Source organism: Lipophrys pholis (genome assembly GCF_963383615.2).
Source record: "Lipophrys pholis genome assembly, chromosome: 12".
In the NCBI taxonomy this organism is placed as follows: Eukaryota; Metazoa; Chordata; class Actinopteri; order Blenniiformes; family Blenniidae; genus Lipophrys; species Lipophrys pholis.
The window spans coordinates 3,500,125-3,521,014 of record NC_137641.1 but is presented as its reverse complement, the minus strand read 5'-3'; the positions used below and the strand labels follow the sequence as shown (position 1 = coordinate 3,521,014).

The window sequence follows — 20,890 nt, the reverse complement described above, 5'->3', positions numbered from 1 at the left end:
GCACCAGTTTAACCCCTGGTAGTCTGGGGCTTTGGTGGTGGAAAGACAAAGAACTGGTGCCAAGTCTGGCCCTGGACCAGAACTAGAACCTGGTTCTTTCTGGTGGAAAAGCCTCCTTAGACGCCGGGCCAGAGCGGAGCCAGAGGGGGTCTGACACATCATCAGCTGGGGGCAGAGTTATCACTACCTACAAGGCGGAAGAGACGCGAGGAGACTCAATGTATTCATCCGAGGTTCAGGTCCGACTAGGTGGAGCGACCCGGACCAAACCACTGTTCCAGTCCGTCTCCTGGTTCCTGGATGAGCGCCGTCAGTGAGAAATTGAAATCAGTGACGTTTCACGTTTTGGAGTGACGCAGTGACGTGGCTCTACTGGCTCCGTTAACGGAGGGAAAAGAACCGGTTCTCTGGCTCATTTCAGAACCAGCCCTGAACTAGAACCTGGTTCTTGTTGTTGGAAAAGCCCCAAACTGTGAACTGCGTGCAGTGTTGCCGGTGGACCAGCAGGAGGCGGTAAAGAGGGAGAAAGCGGCACTCGGCTGAAGTCATCGTCCCACTTTCCCCCCCTTTTTGTGTTTTTGCTTGAGCGTAAAGGAGCAGTGAGACTGGAGGGAACCTGTTGGACTGCTGATTCTCTCTCTCTCTCTCTCTCTCTCTCTCTCTCTCTCTCTCTCTCTCTCTCTCTCTCTCCCTCCCTCTCTCTCTCCCTCTCTGTCTCTCTCTGTCTCTACCAGTCCTCCTCCAGGATAACTGCTCTTTTCCTCTGGTTGCCTGAGTTGGAATGAAATTCTCCTGAATTGAGGCTGCTGTAATGAGAGGTGAGTGTTGGAGCCCCCATGTATCTCCTGCCGGGGGAATCTTTCTCTCTCTCTCTCTCTCTCTCTCTCTTTCACTCTCTCTCTCTTTCACTCTGTCTGTCTGTCTCTTACTCTCTCTCTCTCTTTCTCTCTCTCTCTTTTCAGGGTTTTTCTTTTTCTCCTTCGGTCTGATCTGCTTGTCTTCTTTAAGTCGCCCCTGACTCTTCCTACAACTTGGATTATTTCATTAAGTTTCTTCTGTTAACAGAAAGTTTAAGTCTAAATTTGTGTGATTTGAAGCTGTTTGCATTAGAAATGTTCCTGACTGTACATTTTAAAAAGTCTTGACTCTCTCCATGAAATGCTTTGTGCTGCGCTGCAGCCTCTGTCCCAGGTTCAGTTTGTGCTCTGCCCCTCCACCTCCTCCTCTTCCTCCTGCTGCTGCTGCCGGAGCCGTCCTGCCACGCCCATGAGGTTACCTCCAGCACAGGTAGGCCAAAGGCCAGGGCTCGGTGGAGTCTGGCTGTCCGCTGTCCTCCCGGTGCTGCTGTGATTCACTAGCAGGTTTAATCAGGTGGCCTCTGCCATGGGGCCACCAGACATTCCTCCTGCCTGATAACAAGGACAGGCCCCGGCAGGCTGCTCCTCCTCACATCACTCCTACAATTCCTCCCCGAGTGGCTCTCACTGATACACATCACTCCTTCCTGGATTGTGAAACTCGGGTTGTGATTTGACTTTTAGTTTCCCTGAAGGTGAGAATCCAACTGATCCTTTTGCTGCCTGACCTGTGAGGCCACATCTCCCACCTCTTATGTACACAAACTACCATCCTGCCCCGGGGCGGCGTTATCAGCTCACTCACATTCCTCTCTGCTCAGCTCAGCCCACCTCGAACACACTGCACTTCTTACCCATTTTCTTTTTATTACAAAAAGCATAAAGCTTTCATTGACGCTCTTTTTTTTTTTACAACAGAGATACTATAAGCATAAAATAAAAACTACAGTCCCATCAAATCCTTTTCTCTCCTGCCGTTCAAGTATTTTGCTTGAATTCAGTCATGAACACACGAGAACAACAAAACAACGGGAGCTTAACGTTTGTGATTCTAGACTAGATTACACTGATTCCCTTCGCCAGTGGAAGATGGACGTGAAGGTTATGTTTTCATCTGCGTGTATCTATTTATATGTTTGTTTTGTTTGTTTGTTTGTTTATTGCTTTCACCAACAAAAGTTGGGTGCCCAACAAAGTTGTCCGAGAAGGTTATGATTTTGTTTGCGTGTATTTATTAATTAATTTATTGGTTTATATGTATATTTTACCAACTTATTGCAAAAACTATTTTCTTGAATTCCATGAAATCTTCAGGGACGATTCATCATCATCGAGGATCAATCCATCAGATTCTGAGACGTCATCAGACGTCAGAATAAATCCCGTGAAAAACTGTCCCATAGAAAGCAGATGAGAGGCTCCTCGTAGAGGAGATCAAAGGAGATCAGCGTCTGTTGCCATGGAGACGCTCCATGCTCAGTGTTTCACAGTGATGTAGCTACCCGACAGGCTAATTAGCATTGATAAGAGCTAACGTTGGTGAATTACTGCGCTCTACCGAGTGTAGCTCTAGTTTGAAATAGCATCTGACCTGCAGGTCTCTTCACCTACATGTTGGAAACAATCCCTTCCTCACTTATAATCGGACTGTTTTGGGGTGAGATGCAGGTTGAGCCTCGTTGGGCTGCAGGTCAGACGAGTCGGCGTGGTTCAGACCGGTGATCTGCTCGCCGGGCGGCCGGCGATCCAGGAGACGCTGCACAGCAGAGGCATGCTTCTGCATGAGTGAGGCAGAAGTAGAGTGTTTTTTCTCACACTTCTCATAACGCTGCACTAATCGGTCAGATCATCACCATAAATAATGCGAAGGAGGAGGAATGTGGGATTCTGGCTAATCTGTCAGCACGTCGTAACTGATCCACTTTTATTTCCTCACGCAGAAACTAACCTGCGTTAATGTGCCGGCATGTTGCGGCTTGTCGGTCCATTAAAAAGCCCCCTTTCCCTCTTTCTCCCTCTCCCTCCCTCTCCCTCCTTCTCTCTCTGTTTGTGGGAGAACAAAAGGCCTTTTCACACAGCCGATCCTTCCCACACTCATCAAATCCAGGAATCTTATCTTTCCTCTCTAATGGAAATCACTTCAGAGTGTTTGCTCTCTCGTGAGGAGGACCGTGACCAAATGTTTGCAGTGGAAACAGGAAAAGGATCGGGCCAGTCCCACAGCGAGCAAAGTCGACGCCCGTCTGCTTTCCGTGTCGTCACCTTGTTGTTGAGTTACAACTCGTTAGTTAATGAGTCTGAAACAAGGAGATGAGAATGAAGCGTGATGTTTGATTGAATTGGTTTAGAGCTGCCAGGAAATGTCACCGCAGACTCTCTTCAACCTGCTGATCGCTGCAGGAAACAACAGGAGTTGAGATGTTTTCCTTCCTACAGCAGATCTTTACCTTCGCCAACGACATTTGGCTGAATGTATTTATTTATTGGTTTATGTATATATTTTACCAACTTTTCACAAAAACTATTAACCTGAATTCAATGAATTCTCCAGCGATGATTTATCATCATCAAGGATCAATCCATTACATGTTTGGACGTTAACGACAAAATGTTTCTGAATTAATCCTAAAGCACAGTGAATGAATGTGCCATACGAAGTGGATGAGAGGCTCCACATGGAGGAGATCAGCATCTGTTGCCATGGAAACGCTCCCTGCTCAGTGTTTCAGCTACCTGACAGGCTAGTTAGCATCCATATGAGCGAATGGCTAACTTGCTAGCAATGCTAACTCGGTCCATCCATCCATCCATTCATCCATCCATCCATCCATTCATCCATCCATTCATCCATCCATCCATCCATTCATCCATCCATCCATCCATCACCTCCCTCTTATCCGTTTCCAGGTGGTGGGGGTGTCAGTCTGAGCACCGTCACCCAGATCACATTACACCATTAAGAACCTTCCTGCAGGTGGAGAGCCCACAGGAAGGTGGCGCCCGGCATGGGACATGAACCCTCTACCTTGAGACGGAGAGTCTCATGCACTACCAGCTGAACCAGCCGGGACTGGCTGCTAACTTGCTTCCGCAAACAAATGTGGTGTTGGTGAAGGTCTGCGCTCTACCGAGTGTAGCTCTAGTTAACAAGATGTTTTAATGATGTTTAAATTCGTGATAATGGCTAAATCTGATGCATGTGTGTTTTACAATCAGGGCATAGAAATCTAAACTGTTTCAAGAACAAATGAAATTGGTGTGAAAAAGCAGTTCTTAGGTTCAAACTGAAGCGTTTCACGTTTCAGACGTCGTTTACACGTAAATCGTTGGTGGTGTTCTGAGTGGCCATTGCTACTGAGGCTTGTATTGCTCTTAGGATGTCAAAAGAAGATTTGCAAATCACAAGAGGTTATTAAAGATATAGAGCAGATCAGGAAAACGTCTTTTTAATTGTGTGTATTGAGAGAGTGGGTTTGTTCCTCAGTGTTTTGAGCTTTACAGCCTTTGGTGGTGAAACGAGCACAATTCTGAAATCAATTTTGAATTGTGTGAAAAGAACGTAGTTAGTTATGCCATTTCTGTAGTAATGTGACCATTTCCTGTCTTTTGTTCTTCAACAATTCTGTAAATGTCTTGTGTATTAATTCAAATTGGACATCTGACTTCATTCAAATGGATTTTTTTTTTTTTAACTGCTTAATGTTCGATGTGGCGCTTCCATTTCAGAGTAGAAGACATACTTGGCCCCAGAAGGAGTCCTGAATTCAACCCCAGACAGATGTTTTCAATAAAGCCAGAGTCTGATTTCATGAATTGTCCGTCTGTAAGCAGTTGAAGGTGTGACATGAGCTTGCCCTCTTGTTCCCAGTGAATCCATGCTGCTCCTTCCCCTGCCAGCACTTGGGCGTGTGCGTGCGCTACACCGACGACAAGTATGAGTGTGACTGCACTCGCACCGGCTACCACGGCCAGAACTGCACCTCCCGTGAGTCTGCTTCCTCTCAGTCCTCATATCCCCCGGGTTGTTACTCTTACCAGGAATCTGAAGCATTCTGGAACACATGCTCTCACGTTGTGTTTGTTGTTTTTACACGAGGAAATTCTGCCTGTTAAACTTGTCTAGACTGAAATATTTTGGATAATCTGAGCAGCTGGACGAGAGCAGACTGTGGAGTTCATCCCTGAATCCACTCATTTAAAAACCCTGCAGCTCCAAATGTGATCAGATGCGTTTGGCTCGCAGTCGCACTGTGAAAACAAATGAAGCGCTTCGATAGGACAGAGAAATAAGAGAGGGAGGGGAAGTAGGAAGGGAGGGTCAAACAGGACGACTGGGAAATGGGATGAAAAAATAACATATACATGAAGTAATGTTAGTACATCTGATGTAACGACCAGCAAATGCAAGAATAACACGTTGTCATGCAGCCGCAGCAAAGTTTAAAGAGAAAGATTAGCATCTAAATGAATTCTGAAACAGCTTCTCTCACCCCAACTACTGTTCTTTTATTTCTTTTTCTTTTGTTTTTTCCACCTTTTCGCCAGTTCTCAGTTCCAGTGACTCCCTGGCGAGGCCGGAGTGGGACTCCTGGAGTTTCACACCTCAGACCCACTTTAGCTCATGAGGGAAAGAGGGAATTACTTTTTCGTTTTCATGTCCGACCAGCAACAAAAGGATCAAAATTCAATTCCACTGAGCATTTCCAAGCGGCGCAGGAGAGTGACGTCAGAGGCTCTACTGCTTCTGATTGTGCTGCGCATCTAATACACCAGGGGGCGCTGTGCATATCTGAGCTTGAGCAAGAGAAGAGACATGAGGGGCAAAGCAGCTCTTTAGAGTTACTGAATGAGGAGAATCAGTTTAATAAAAAGACGTGTTCACTGAATCCTTCAATGCTTGTTTGACTTGTCTGGAGGAGCCCCGACTGTGTACCACTGTACGTTCAGCCGCCGCAGTGCGTTTAGTGGCCGCGGTGGGTTCAGCGACCACCGTACCTTCAACAGCCGCGGTGCGTTCAACAACCACCGTACCTGAAACAGCCGCGGTGCGTTCAGCGACCACCGTACCTTCAACAGCCGCGGTGCGTTCAACAACCACCGTACCTGAAACAGCCGCGGTGCTTCAGCGACCACCGTACCTTCAACAGCCGCGGTGCGTTCAGTGACCACCGTATGTTCAGTGACTGCAAAACCTCACAGAACGTGAGCAGATCACAGAACAAGCACGGTTCGTTCCCTCGCTATGAGAGAACCTGACAATACGCCTCTGCCAGGCTGTTGTCTCACTTTCCTGGTTCCACCGTTCAGACACGAGGCAGTCAGAGGAACGAGAGCGGCTGCTGACGTCACTCTCCTGCACCGTTTGGAACTCAGATTGAATATTGAACCTTTTTTTGCGTCGCGGACATGAAAGTGAAAAAGCAATTCCCTCTTTAGGGTTTCTTTTGAGTTCTGAAACAAAATGTTCATCCTGAATAAGAAAATGAAAATGCAGTTTGGATGATGCATTAATCATTTTATTTATGAGTCAAACTTTGCAGCCAGAACCTTGAAATGAAAAAGCCTTTCTGCTAATGCTTTTTAATTTTCAGAATTGATATTTCAAAATGTATTTTGGTCCCTATTGGCTGGAGCATCTTTTGAAAATCAAAACTTAAACGTCATTTTCTTTTTCATTTTAGTTAAGGCACAGAATAAGCAGACTTGTATAAGAAAATTAAAATGCAGTTTGGATGATTGATTATTGATTTGTATTTATGACTCAAAACATGCAGTTCAATCTGAAAATGAAAAAGCATTTCTGTTAATGCATTTCAAATAGATTTGTGAGCCACATTCACTTCCATACTGCACCACTGCGACACACTATTCATTCCAAAGCTTCACAGTTGAGTAGGAAACATTGATTTTGAGATGTGAAACTGAATAGAAAAGCATTTAAATGTGTATTTCTCTCTTTTCTCTATTGTTACGTTGAGAAAAGAAGCTTCAGCTGGTGCTTTTGTCCTCGGGGCGTTTCATCAAGCACCCGCCCAGGTAACACAGCCTGATATTATCTCTGTCATCTCCTGCTCCCCAGCTGAGTCACGGTGAGGCGGCGGTTTACAGGCCCGGCGGCGGCCTCGTCACACCACACTAATCCTGATAATTAGCCCAAAATGCTTTCTGCATTTCTCTTTCTTAATAAATCAATGGAACCGGAAAACATGGGTGGTAATTCAGGAGTCTGGAGGCTTGTTCAGCAGAAACAAGTCGGAGCAGGAGAAAACCGCTCTGCTGGACAATGACACAACGACTCGGTTATGTCGGGTGGATTTCCACTCCGGCCTCCAGCTGAATCCCCGCGTGTCCACACTTCCTTCTTTTCTGAGTGAACTTTCTGTGTCTGTTCCCGTCACAGCTGAGTTCTGGACCAGGGTGCGTCAGGTCCTGAAGCCCAGCCCACATGTGGTGCATTACATCCTCACACACTTCCGCTGGCTGTGGGACATCATCAACGCCAGCTTCCTGCGGGAGGTGCTGATGCGGCTGGTTTTAACAGGTTCGGAAAGAGACGATCCCGTCGACGCCTCCAGGACGGCGCGTCTTCACCGTTAATCTCCTCACTCCTTTGTGTGTGTGTGTGTGTCCGCAGTGAGGTCCAACCTGATCCCCAGCCCTCCGACCTATAACTCCAAATATGGCTACCTGAGCTGGGAGTCGTACTACAACCTGAGTTACTACACTCGGATTCTGCCCCCAGTGCCCGAAGACTGCCCCACACCTGTGGGGGTCAAAGGTTAGATCACTAAAGCTGAATTTTTATTCCTTCAGATCAATGGGGTGTTTTAGGGAACAATGGATATTATAGAGGAGGCGGTTGATGGCTCTCTTCCCCATCTCAACTCGTATTATAGATTTTATCAAGCGACTCATATCGGACCTCACGATTACATCAGCCTACAAACCTCACGCATCTGACATCTGATCTGTGCCTCACATCAGCAAAACATCAGAATTGGGTCACATTAGGCTGACAGTGTAAAAGCTCGTTCACACTGCAGAGAAATGAGGCTCAATCCTGACGTTCTGCTCAGTGGCTCACATCTTCAGTTTTGTTTCCGTGTTAAAGCTGCAATTCAGCAGATTTGCCACCAGACCCAGGCCTGGTGGGAAATCTGCTGCTGACCGACGTGGCGTCCAGATTTACTTCTGTCAGCAGCGTCTTCTGCGCTCTGGAGCCTGAAACCGTCAGTCCGAACAGGTTCACGCTGCAGTCTGCTGGAGGTGGAGTTTAGAGTGTAACGTGACCGATCAGGCAGAGAAATAAGATCCCAGCAGAAAATCTGAATTGAGCATCAGAACCTGCAGTGAACGGAGCCTAAATGTCACAAAGTACAGCGTTTTCATTCAAGAATCTTGAAGAGAAAACGAGACTGGGAGTCATGACACTCTGGACATTACTGTTCTTCTACTGAGCATGTGCAGGAGATCTTTAATACGGCCGTGATGCGCATGGCCAGTTGCAGCGTTTCCATGGAGACGGAGTCAGAGAGTTTTCAAAAAGTTGCGTTTTCAGTGACTTGACCACCGTCGTCGTGTTGCTGGACAATGAAACGCAATGAAAGTTTTGCAGTTCTGGTGCCCGGGATGGTTCTGGCCCTCAGGCCGGTTCTGGCCCCGGGACGGTTCTAGCCCCCGGGCCGGTTCTGCCCCCGGGCCGGTTCTGCCCCTGGGCCGGTTCTGGCTCCCAGGCCTCATGTCTGACTCCCCTGATACTTTGTGAGCAAAAGTAGTGTTAGTGTGTATCGGGGGAGTGATTTGCGTTCTGACCTTGGCTTGCTCGCTGGCATCGTGTCATCATGTTGCCGGGGCAGCTCTGCTCTCAGACGCCGTGTTTTGACTAGAGGCGTGGCGTATCTGTGTGTTGTCATGCGTCTTGCCGTCCAGGCCACGCTGAGCTGCCTGACCCTGAGCTGCTGGTGGAGCGGCTCCTGAAGAGGAGGACGTTCAGACCCGACCCGCAGGGCAGCAACCTCATGTTCGCCTTCTTCGCCCAACACTTCACCCATCAGTTCTTCAAGACCTTCAATCGAATGGGCCTGGGCTTCACCAAGGCCCTGGCACACGGGGTCAGTGTGTGTGTGTGTGTGTGTGTGTGTGTGTGTGTGTGTGTTAACAACAGAAATAATACACACATAGCATTTGGAGTTCATGGAGCTGGGAAGTCAGTTGGGAAATTCCCATTTCCGAGTTGGAAGTATTTACATGACATCAAGAAACGGCCCAAAAATACGCTGTTAAATGACAAACTATATTTTAAAGACTTCTACATACATGGACATAATGCTGCTTATAGCTAACACCACATGCCAGGCCCTAACCCCCCCACCCACACCTCACTGTGGGAAATGGTAGGGATGCGCCGATAACACTTTTTTAACCTCCTAAGACCTGAACTAGTTTAGTATTGTGGTCTAGACTCTAGACAACCCAAAATAATGTCCACATATGTGGACGGCAGGTCCTGGAAGGTTAACGGACTGCTGATACTGAGTAGTTCTGACATTCCATAAAGCCTAATTCATACTCTGTATGTTGACAAAGTGTGACGGGAGGTTGTGCGTTGCTGTGAACCACCTCCATCAGCCTCTGCGTCGACGCTACGTCTCCTCCATCAGTCTCACATTCTACAGTAGCGGTGCGTAGCGGTGCATAGCGGTGCCTAGCAGTGCCTAGCGGTGCGTAGCGGTGCGAAGCGGTGTGTAGCGGTGCATAGAGTCTCTCTGCCAGTTGCCGAGCTCGACGTTAATGAGCGGATCAGTCATACTTTGATCAGTCATACTTTGATCAGTCATACTTTGATCAGTCATACTTTGTAGCATGTAGCACCACTCGAAGTAGCAGTTAAACTACTGAGCGACCAGCTCACTCTGCTGGTGATGAAGTTGCTGGTATTGTACTAATTATCGCTCTCCTCCTCTTAACATAATTTACAGTCTGTCTTACTGTAAATATTATCATTGATATTAAAGAATCTCCAAACCACAGACATCGCTCACCCTCTTTCGTCTACCTACTGCTGGCGCTGTCGTCACGTAATACTCCCCGGGTTGTATGGACAATCTTTTATGAATACTGAGTGTGGTATCGGTCCGTATCGAGACCGATACTGGGGTATTGGGACCCGTACCGGTATCAGTATCAGGACCGATACTGATATCGGTATCGGTGCATCACTAGTAAATGCTTATGGATTTCACTTCTATAAAACTTTTCCACCGTGTGAGAAACCCCAAACCGTTTTACACTGTTGATTCACACATGTTGAAAAAGACTGTGACTCCATGAGCAAGGAAATGTCAAAAGTCTGGTCTTATTGGATCTCAAAGCTCTATTCTAGTAGGAAGTTCCCAGTTTGACAGCATGATTGTCAATAAGCCTCCAAATTCCCACATCACAGTTCCTCACTAATGCACCACTAAGTACATGGAACCTTATTCTAGAACTGAATAAAATTTGATCTATCATGTTGGTGTTTGTCTGTTCTCTGACGTTGTGGTTTCCGTGTGATGTTGTGACTCTTCCAGGTCGACGCAGGTCACGTTTATGGAGACAATCTGGAACGTCAGCTTAAGCTCCGGCTTCACAAAGATGGAAAACTTAAATATCAGGTGAGACGATCCAATCTGTTTTCATGCATCCAGGGTTTAGTGTAATGGCTAAATCTACAATATAGATGTGATTCTGTTCTGGGAGTTAAACTCAAAACTCAAACTTAAGGTTTAAAGTTCTGACTGCTGCTTTGCTGATTGCTTTGTTCATGTAGTTAGTTAGTTCGTCTAGTTTAGTTTGGTTTCTTAGTTGTTAGTGGGCAACCAGGAGTGAAGAGTGTTTTGTGTGGAGTGTCCTCCTGCCATGGTTTGCCAATAGATCGTTTGCAACTGACGTCAGATTTCCCATGATCTTCTCCAATGCGCTTGGGTCCGCCATCTTTTATGTATACAGCTGCATAAGAACATATCTTCGTATTGGATTCATGTGATTTTTCCCAAATGAATCAAGGATTGAACATTCCAGATAAAGCTCGGTATTGCAGTAAGACAGAGGAGTGCGGTGAGGTGTACCCCTACAGCAATTTGTTAAAATTTGAGGACGATGTAGACACAACGTCCGTGTAAATTAGTCCACAGCTTCTCGGCTCACAGCCAGAAGGTCCTAGTTTAAAAAAATAAATAAAGGGTCCTAGTGCAAATCCCATCAGGAGCCTTTCTGTGTGGAGTTTTCATGTTCTCTCCGTGTGTGCTGGTTCTCCTACGGTACGCCGGGTTTACTCTGATAGTCAAAACAACCTGCACCGTGACTCCCTGAGCTCCACCCCCGGCCTCCATCACCTCCCCAGAGCGCTGCACTGTGTGGCTGCTGAAGACGTCCATTTGGTGAAGAAATGTCCTGTCGGAGAACTAATGAGGGACTTTTAATAAATGAACTCTGCCGTCAATCTGTCCCTTAGTGAACGTCTGCTCCAACGAGCCGACAGCATAGACATATGCTCGTAGATCGTTTATATATGTGTAGAGAGCCTCCAGTCTACACCGTATACTAAACGATCTATAAGAGTATGTCTACAATCTAGTAGAGGTCTACTACTGTAAGTCTATGTATTTAGATCATTCTGTGTTGAAAATCCCCTCAAAAAAGCAGCAACACAATATAAAATGAAATATTTTGCCACTTCTTCAACGGTTGCTGGTGTGTTGTAAATAAAAGCTGTCATAAAAGATGGCGAATCAGAGAGCATCATGGGAAATTCGTGACGTCAGTACAAACGATCTATTAATGATGTCAAAATATAAGATTAACTTTTAAAGCGTGCGCAGTGGAGAAGATATGCCCATGAAGCTGACTCCTAACTCTGATTGCGGTAATGACGTAGCTGTGGCCCACTCCACTTTTCCTACTTGTAAAAGAGATTGCATGTCCTGTGTTAACAGCCAACAAGCTGTTAAGGTTCATGCGCTTCACTAAATGAGAAAATACAACATCAACCTGAATGTTTACTCTCACGCTGTGCGCTGGAGGTCCGCAATAACAATATACTGTCATAGCAAGATGCAGTCCACTAAATATCGTCTCGGGCCGCGAGTTGGAGCCCCCTGTTTTAGAGTTTGGAGCGAGCAGCCGACAATTTTCTGGTGTTTCTAGAGTTTGGAGAGAGCAGCCAATAATCTTCTAGTGTTTATAGTGTTTGGAGAGAGCAGCCGACAATGTTCTCGTGTTTCTAGAGTTTGGAGAAAGCAGCCGATGATCTTCTCATGTTTCTGGTGTTTGGAGAGAGCAGCCGATGATCTTCTAGTGTTTCTAGAGTTTGGAGAGAGCAGCCGACAATGTTCTCGTGTTTCTAGAGTTTGGAGAGAGCAGCCGATGATCTTCTCATGTTTCTGGTGTTTGGAGAGAGCAGCCGATGATCTTCTAGTGTTTCTAGAGTTTGGAGAGAGCAGCCGACAATGTTCTCGTGTTTCTAGAGTTTGGAGAGAGCAGCCGATGATCTTCTCATGTTTCTGGTGTTTGGAGAGAGCAGCCGATGATCTTCTAGTGTTTCTAGAGTTTGGAGAGAGCAGCCGACAATGTTCTCGTGTTTCTAGAGTTTGGAGAGAGCAGCCGATGATCTTCTCATGTTTCTGGTGTTTGGAGAGAGCAGCCGATGATCTTCTAGTGTTTCTAGAGTTTGGAGAGAGCAGCCGACAATGTTCTCGTGTTTCTAGAGTTTGGAGAGAGCAGCCGATGATCTTCTCATGTTTCTGGTGTTTGGAGAGAGCAGCCGATGATCTTCTAGTGTTTCTAGAGTTTGGAGAGAGCAGCCGACAATGTTCTCGTGTTTCTAGAGTTTGGAGAGAGCAGCTGATGATCTTCTTGAGTTTGGAGAGAGCAGCCAATGATCTTCTAGTGTTTCTAGAGTTTGGAGAGAACAGCCGACAATCTTCTGGGTTGTTCTGATGACCCTCTGGAGTTCTTTCTTCTGTGCAGCTGTACTAGGCTGTACCACACAGTACTGCAGTATGTTAGGATACTCTATGTTAGGACCAGTGATACATGCCGACAAAAACATGTCGTTCCCATATTGTTGGTTGTCCAAAGTTGGTTGTCCTGGTAGTTTGTCCAGATTGGCGCCTCTTGGTTTTGCCCCTCCCCCTCATCCCTCCAGCTGATGGCTTTAACCCCTTCAGGTGGTCAACGGAGAGGTCTTCCCCCCCACTGTGTCCCAGGCCTCCGTCAGGATGAGCTACCCGCCCAGCGTGGCGGCTGACAGGCAGATGGCCATCGGTCAGGAGGTGTTCGGCCTCCTGCCCGGCCTGGGGCTGTACGCCACCTTGTGGCTCCGGGAGCACAACCGGGTGTGTGACGTCCTGAAGGCCCAGCATCCCGTCTGGGACGACGAGCAGCTCTTCCAGACGGCTCGCCTCATCATCATCGGTAAGACTGGTCACCGTCGTCTTCATCACAGCTCGGAGTTCTAGTTCTGAGAATGTGAAGAAGAAGAAACATATACTGGCTCTCTAACTGTAATCCACTGGGATTATAACTACATCATGTTTGAATATTTGGATTATAAAAACAACTGGACTTGCTTGTGAAACTGAAATGAACACCTGGGAATGGTCTGTAATGAAAAGAGTTTGAACTACAATTCAAACAAATTAAACATTAATATAACGGCACAATAACAGACAGTAAATCCTGCATTTATGTGTTTTTACCTCCATTTCTATCTTTTCTCTTCCAGCAGTAAAAAAGATAAGAACAATCTTTTGCTGAGTATCAATAGCGTGTGTGTGTGTGTGTGTGTGTGTGTGTGTGTGTGTGTGTGTGTGTGTGTGTGTGTGTGTGTGTGTGTGTGTGTGTGTGTGTGTGTGTGTGTGTGTGTGTGTGTGTGTGTGTGTGTGTGTGTGTGTGTGTGTGTGTGTGTGTGGTTTATTCATTTATTTGTTCATTTATTTGTTTACTTATTTTCAAATGCGTATAAACCGTTTTTTGTTTTTGTGTTGTTTTTCTTCCATTTTATATGTATTTGTATTATATATATATCTTTTGATGTTTCTGGGACAACACCATTTTTTATCATTTACATTTTTTCAACAGTTTTTCAATAACAACATGAAAAAACATAAAACTATTAAAAATGACAACAACAAGGCAAATTGTATTTATTGTGCTTTTTCTTTTGTTTGACCAAATAAGTAGAGAAAAGCACAATGTGAGATGGAGGGAAAGAAAAAGTTCCTGTGTGGACGGGAGGTAACTAATAGAGTAAATTAAAGATAATATCTTGTTGTGTGTCGGTTTCAGAAGCACACACACACGTATAGACTACTGCTGTGTTTGTTTCTATGACTGAGAGCTGCTGTGTGCTCGTGGCCCTATGAGTGTGCAGGTAAACGGTAGGATGTGACAAGATTGTGACCTGAGACAAAGATGTAATCCCTGTAATCCCTGTAATCCCTCCACACACTGAACCTCTTGACTCGGGGTTGACCTGTAGTCTGGTCTCCGCCCCGCCAGGTGAGACGATCCGGATCGTGATCGAAGAGTACGTGCAGCACCTGAGCGGCTACCTGCTGCAGCTGAAGTTCGACCCCGCCCTGCTGTTCGGCTCCCAGTTCCAGTACGGGAACCGCATCGCCCTGGAGTTCAGCCAGCTCTACCACTGGCACCCACTGATGCCCGACAGCTTCCACATCGCCGGCGACCAGCTGCCCTACTCACACTTCCTGTACAACACCTCCGTGCTCACGCACTACGGCGTGGAGACGCTGGTGGAGGCCTTCTCTCTGCAGCGGGCGGGACAGGTGACGACCACACACACACACACACACACACACACACACACACACACACACACACACACACACACACACACACACACACACACACACACACGCACACACACACACAGAGTTTCTACATTACAGGACGAGTTGTTGGGATGTTTTAAGATGAAGTTTTGACGCGCTGCCCTCACCTCGGTCCTGCAGGTCGGTGGAGGTCACAACATCAATGCCGTGGTGACCAAAGTCGCCGTTGGGGTGATAAAGGAGTCGCGGCAGCTCCGAATACAACCTTTCAATGAGTACAGGAAGCGTTTCAACCTGAAGCCGTACACGTCCTTCAGACAATTCACTGGTAAGAAAACCCCTTCTACTATTCTATTCTATTCTATTCTATTCTATTCCCTATATCATCTATAATAATAATACAATATATTTATTATAATGTGATAATAATAATAAACATATTATTGTTATTATTATTATTTATTGATATGTATGTATTTTACCAAACATTTTGCAAAAACTACTCAAATTCCATGAAAGAAGACGTTAACGGTAAACTGTTTCAAATCGGAAAAAACGGTGAAAAATGGATGACATCAAAGGAGATCAGCATCTGTTGCCATGGAGACGCTCCCTGCTCAGTGTTTCACCGTGATGTAGCTGCCTGACAGGCTAGTTAGCATCAATATGAGCGAACTGCTATCATGCTAGTGATGCTAACTCGGTTCTGCAAACAAATGTGTTGGTGAAGGTGTGCGCTCTACCGAGTGTAGCTCTAGTCATTCTTTATAACACATTATCCTCTGGACTGGTGTGTGTGTGGGTCCAATACAAAAATAAACAACAGCCCCAACTAGTGGCCCAACATGATAACGACATCGGTTTTAGCATTTCTGTCGCTTCCGTGGAAACAAACATCGTTTTCAAAACATTGCTGTGTCAACCTGAAAATGTTCTAAAACCGAATCGAGTTTTCACTTGCAACGTTGTCATGGAAACGTCCTGGTGTCTTCAGCTGAGCCGTCGTGGCGTTTGAACGCTGTACCACTGTGGCAGACTATTTTATACTCTGAAGAGGCAAAAACAATCTAAAGACAAAGCAATTTTCAGTTATTCATGAAAATTCGAGTTAAATGTTGGGGTTCGGGTCAGCAGTGATCTGGTGATAGATAGATAGATAGATAGATAGATAGATAGATAGATAGATAGATAGATAGATAGATAGATAGATAGATAGATAGATAGATAGATAGATAGATAGATAGATAGATAGATAGATAGATAGATAGATAGATAGATAGATAGATAGATAGATAGATAGATAGATAGATAGATAGATAGATAGATAGATAGATAGATAGAGATATAAAATGTAGATTCCAGTGGTTAGTTGTACAGTCTTGTGGCCGGCTGGACCAACGACCTTCTGAACCTCTCAGTGCTGCAGCACATGGAGAGGAGTCGCTCACTGATCACCACAGTGTTGTTCAGGGGGTGGTTACTGTTCTTGAGAATGGCCTTCATCATGCTCTTCATCCTCATCTCCACCAGCCCATGGACAGTGACCACCCTCCTCCCCATCACTGATCCACACTTCCTGACCAGCTTGTCCAGCCAGATCTTCTCTCTGGCCGTCACACAGTTTCCCCAGCACACAGCAACAAACACTGCACTTGCTACAACTCATTGATTGACAGGTTCAGCATTTCATTGCAGACTTCAAAGGATTTTAACTTCCTGAGGAAGATAAGTCTGCTCTGTCCTTTCTTGTACGCTGCATTTGCAGTGACCAGTCCAGTTTATAGTCCAGATGAACCCCCAGATATTTATAACTCTGGACCACCTCAATGCCCACACTGTCATGGTTCCGGGAGGGCAGACCCAAGATGCAGAACACACGAGACCACGTTTGTTAGAAAGGTGAAAAATATCAAAAGTTTATTAAACAAGGGGGATCCTTCAGCTCCCAGACAACGACTGCAGAGAAGCTTCTCCACGGTGCCGGATGGGAGAGGATGGCGAGGTCCGGGAGTGCACAGGAAAACAGGAACTGTTGGGAGCTCATGGGATCATCACCAATGGACTAAACTCTGAAGAGAGAGCTGGCACAGACGACTATCCTCACAGGAGTACGGACTGGCGATGACCACTGGCAGCTCCAGGCTTTTAAGGGCGGAGCCGCTGATGAGCCACAGGTGGAACGAGTTGTCCTCCCCCACGGCTGCGCCTGTTCTGCTGTCACAATGCGAGGGGGAGGAAGGAACACCACGCTCAGAACAGAAAGACAACACTCACCAAAACAAACAGAACACAAAACATAAAACATATAACTGCCAGGACCGGACCCACCGGATCCTGACACACACCCTCAATCATCACAGGAACATGATGTGCCTCCTAAAGCCCACAATCATCTCCTTGGTTCTTGACACATTGAGTATGAGTCCATTGTCCTTGCTCCAGTTGGTAAAGTCTGAGCTGACCCTCCTGTCCTCCCCCTCGTCCCCTCCCTTCACACAAGAATACTTCTGTATATGGCGTGACGGTGACCTGTAGGTGAGGATCAGTTGCAGTACATATTTGAGCCCAACTAGATGGGAGTGGAGAGCTGCTCCATCACGACACGTCGCCATGGAATCCCACGCTCTGATAAACAACTGTTACACGTCAGCGAGAGGAGCTTGACCCAGCATTCCTGCCGTTAATGGAAGCAGCGCCCTGCTCACCACCGTTTCTCCGACTCACTGCGTCGTCACTGAACTTAAGCACCACAAGCTTCACCGACACACCTTCACATGAATGTGGTAGAATTACTCTTCTCCCAGTTTGTCCAGTACAGTTTGTGAATAAATGAAGTCAAGGAGCTTAAAGCTTCGTCACACGATCACCACATTTCACAGCAGTGTGTCCTGTGCTCATGAATATCAAAATTACTTCATGGAAATCTGAGATATTTCAGGACCTGCCATCATGCTGGCCGGTGATTAATACTGGAATCGTGGCCAAAAATAACTATAAACTGATGGGTAGACCTGTTAAATACCGTCCAAAACTACCCAGCAACAGGCTTCAATCCGGCAAAAACCGCCTAGCAACAGGCTCCAATCTGGAAAAAACTACCCAGCAACAGGCTCCAATCCGGCAAAAACCGCCCAGCAACAGGCTCCAATCTGGCAAAAACTACCCAGCAACAGGCTCCAATCCAGCAAAAACTACCCAGCAACAGGCTCCAATCCGGCAAAAACTACTCAGCAACAGGCTCCAATCCAGCAAAAACTACCCAGCAACAGGCTCTAATCTGGCAACAACCACCCAGCAAATGCTTAACCTTTAATGACTTTCAAAACATGGGTTCTTTTTAAAAACAGATTTCTTAAAAGTACTGACACAACACGAGACTGACACTTGAGCTGAGGTATCAATGATGCTGCAGTGAAAGATAACAAACTAGCATTAGCCTCAAAGCCATGCTGTTAGTGGGAGTTTGTAAAATCTCCCACAATGCATTTCACTTTATTTTACACCAGAAAGTTTCATTAAAATTAGCTTCATGCTGAGATTTTCCGTCACAAGTGTTTGTTTTTTTTGCAAAAACACAGACATGTTCATCACCTACAAAGTAAAACATTAAAGTTGAAATTTAAAGGTTATTATTGCACTAATGTCCCAGTCCGGCCCATTGAGGGTGGAATCGGACCCTGAACTGACTTGAGTTTGACGCTCCACCGTTACACAGACAGGATTAAAGCTGAGGCCCTGAACGATCCAGATTAATCAAGTTTACACACATACTGAGGAGAGATATTGGATAAATTGGATAAACATTAGTGGAGCTGCTAGAAGTGAAATCCTCCCAGAAGAGAAAGCAGAGACGTTGGAGGAACAGTAGACAGAGGTAGATGATCCACTGTGTGGACATCTGAAGGCAGGATCCAAAAGATGGAAAGGAAACTGAAAGATTCAGTTCAATTCAACTTTTATTTATAGAGCACCAAATACAACACAGTCATTTCTCGGTGCTTTTAACAGAGAAAAGAGAAAAACCCAACAAATAGAGGAGAGGAAAGGAAAGGATAGACAGAGAGGTAGATTGGAGGGAGATACAGACCTTGGTTTGGGTAGTGGGTAGTGGGTAGAGGGTAAGGGGTAGGGGTAGTGGGTAGGAGGTTTGTGGGGTAGTGGGTAGAGGGTAGTGGGTAGTGGGTAGAGTGTAGTGGGTAGTGGGTAGTGGGTAGTGGGTAGGGGGTAGGGGGTAGGGACACAGCCCCCAGCCCCCAGCCCCCAGCCCGATCATGAGGTCGGGTAACAGACACAGATCCTTTATTTTCCATCCTCACTGTTTGGAACTGCTGCTAATCTTCCACAGACAGCGAGGAGATTGCTGTGGCGCTCGAGGAGTTCTATGGCGACATCGACGCTCTGGAGTTCTACCCCGGCCTGTTGTTGGAAAAAACGCGGCCGGGCAGCATATTTGGAGAGAGCATGGTGGAGATGGGCGCCCCGTTCTCCCTCAAGGGCCTCCTGGGAAACCCCATCTGCTCGCCGGACTACTGGAAGCCGAGCACCTTCGGCGGGGAAGCAGGCTTCGCCATAGTGAACTCCGCTACGCTCAAGAGGCTGGTGTGTCAGAACACCCGGACGTGTCCCTACGTGGCGTTCAGTGTGCCGGCGGAGGAGCCGTCGCCACCGGGGAGCGTTCAGACTGACGAGCTATGACTCCAGAGCATCAAAACCTGACATGGAGTTTGAGCAGGTGGCTGCTGGGAAAGTATGAGGTGGTGAACGCTGGAGGTGGTGAACGCTGGAGGTGGTGAGCGCTGGAGGTGGTGAACGCTGGAGGTGGTGAGCGCTGGAGGTGGTGAACGCTGGAGGTGGTGAACGCATGAGGTGGTGAACGCTGGAGGTGGTGAACGCTGGAGGTGGTGAGCGCTGGAGGTGGTGAACGCTGGAGGTGGTGAACGCATGAGGTGGTGAACGCTGGAGGTGGTGAACGCTGGAGGTGGTGAACGCTGGAGGTGGTGAATGCAGAGCACTGGACAGTCGCACAGTCTCTCTCTTTCCTCAACTTGCTTTGTTTCTGTGTCGCACTTGAACAAACGCAGATTTGAGTTCAGTGCCTTTTGGAAGATACAATCAGAAAACCTACTTCACACTGTCGGAAAGGTTTGTAGAGTCTGTAGATTTATTTTCATCAGCTGAAATAAAACTATAGACATGGTGTGGATCGTTGTCTGCTCATTTTAACTGAGGCCAGTTTACAACCATTTCAAATGAAGAGACAAAACTTTTGCAGCCTTTTTGTTGCTCGGAGCCACTGAAAACAAAACCTTTCAAAAACACTTCAACCCAGAGCCGACCCAGAGCCAACCCAGAGCCGACCCAACCCAATATGGCGCCCGAGGTGATACATGGTATTATGCAGAGCCACCTCCACCTCCCTCCATCAGGGAATCACAGACATTAGTCTTTCATTTATAACATAACGTGTCACCACATTTACATGCTTAGCAATTAACAACAAAATCAGAAATACAATCATCATATCATATCATATCATATCATATCATATCATATCATATCATATCATATCATATATCATATTATATCATCATATCATTTCATATCATTTCATATCATATTTCATATCATATTTCATATATCATATATCATATCATATAACAAGTATATTATTATAATATTACACATTACAAGTGCATCATTTATATAAAAATATTTTTTTAAAGCGCGATATACACAAACGTAAAGTGGCAGCGCGTCAGGTTGACGATAAAGATGAATCTGTCAACGAAAACTAAAAGAGTGTACCGAGATGGATGGATGGATGGATGGATGATTGAGTGACATAAAGCAGTAGTGAGACAGAAAATTGCAAACTGTCTGGCTGATGCAGCAGCAATGAAAATATTATGGTGCATGGTCACGGTGCCCTCTAGTGGTGAAAGTGGGAATGCAAGATTATTCTTTTGGGCAAAATGACATTAAGAGAAACAGTTTGTTTGTTTGTACAGACATTCATAATGTTAGTAAATATTCAGAGATTGAAACAGTATTGACAATATGTACTGTACTATAGGATTTATATACATTGCCATTAGAAGGCATTTGATCAAATTTGATTTAAATTTCCATTTCTACAGGTTAATTTTCTGTAGAAAGAAAATAACAACTTACCTATGCGGAAAATTACTTTTTTAAAGCTTT

The 20,890-nt window shown here is 46.0% G+C and overlaps 1 protein-coding gene across 2 annotated transcripts; it reads left to right on the top strand.

Annotated features, from left to right (window-relative positions):
• The first annotated feature begins 598 nt into the window (after positions 1-598).
• LOC308118128 (prostaglandin G/H synthase 1-like) lies at positions 599-19,887 on the top strand. 2 transcript variants are annotated; one of them, XR_013935866.1, is made up of 12 exons: positions 599-818; positions 1,180-1,287; positions 4,726-4,842; positions 7,258-7,398; positions 7,492-7,635; positions 8,787-8,968; positions 10,427-10,510; positions 13,064-13,310; positions 14,397-14,683; positions 14,870-15,017; positions 19,035-19,651; positions 19,697-19,887. XR_013935866.1 is itself a non-coding variant. In XM_080477398.1 (11 exons), the coding sequence occupies exons 1-11, from the start codon at positions 812-814 to the stop codon at positions 19,382-19,384; spliced, it is 1,815 nt and encodes a 604-aa protein (XP_080333524.1). In that variant the 5' UTR covers positions 599-811; the 3' UTR covers positions 19,385-19,887. The 2 variants fall into 2 exon arrangements, 1 of the variants encoding a protein (XP_080333524.1); XM_080477398.1 differs by having other exon boundaries at positions 19,035-19,887.
• The last annotated feature ends 1,003 nt before the right edge of the window (positions 19,888-20,890 follow it).

Excerpts from the sequence above, each read along its gene's own strand:
- LOC308118128 (XM_080477398.1), top strand. Across the intron at positions 7,399-7,491 it reads GATGCGGCTGGTTTTAACAG|TGAGGTCCAACCTGATCCCC; the intron begins GTTCGGAAAGAG and ends GTGTGTCCGCAG. Across the intron at positions 10,511-13,063 it reads ATGGAAAACTTAAATATCAG|GTGGTCAACGGAGAGGTCTT; the intron begins GTGAGACGATCC and ends TAACCCCTTCAG.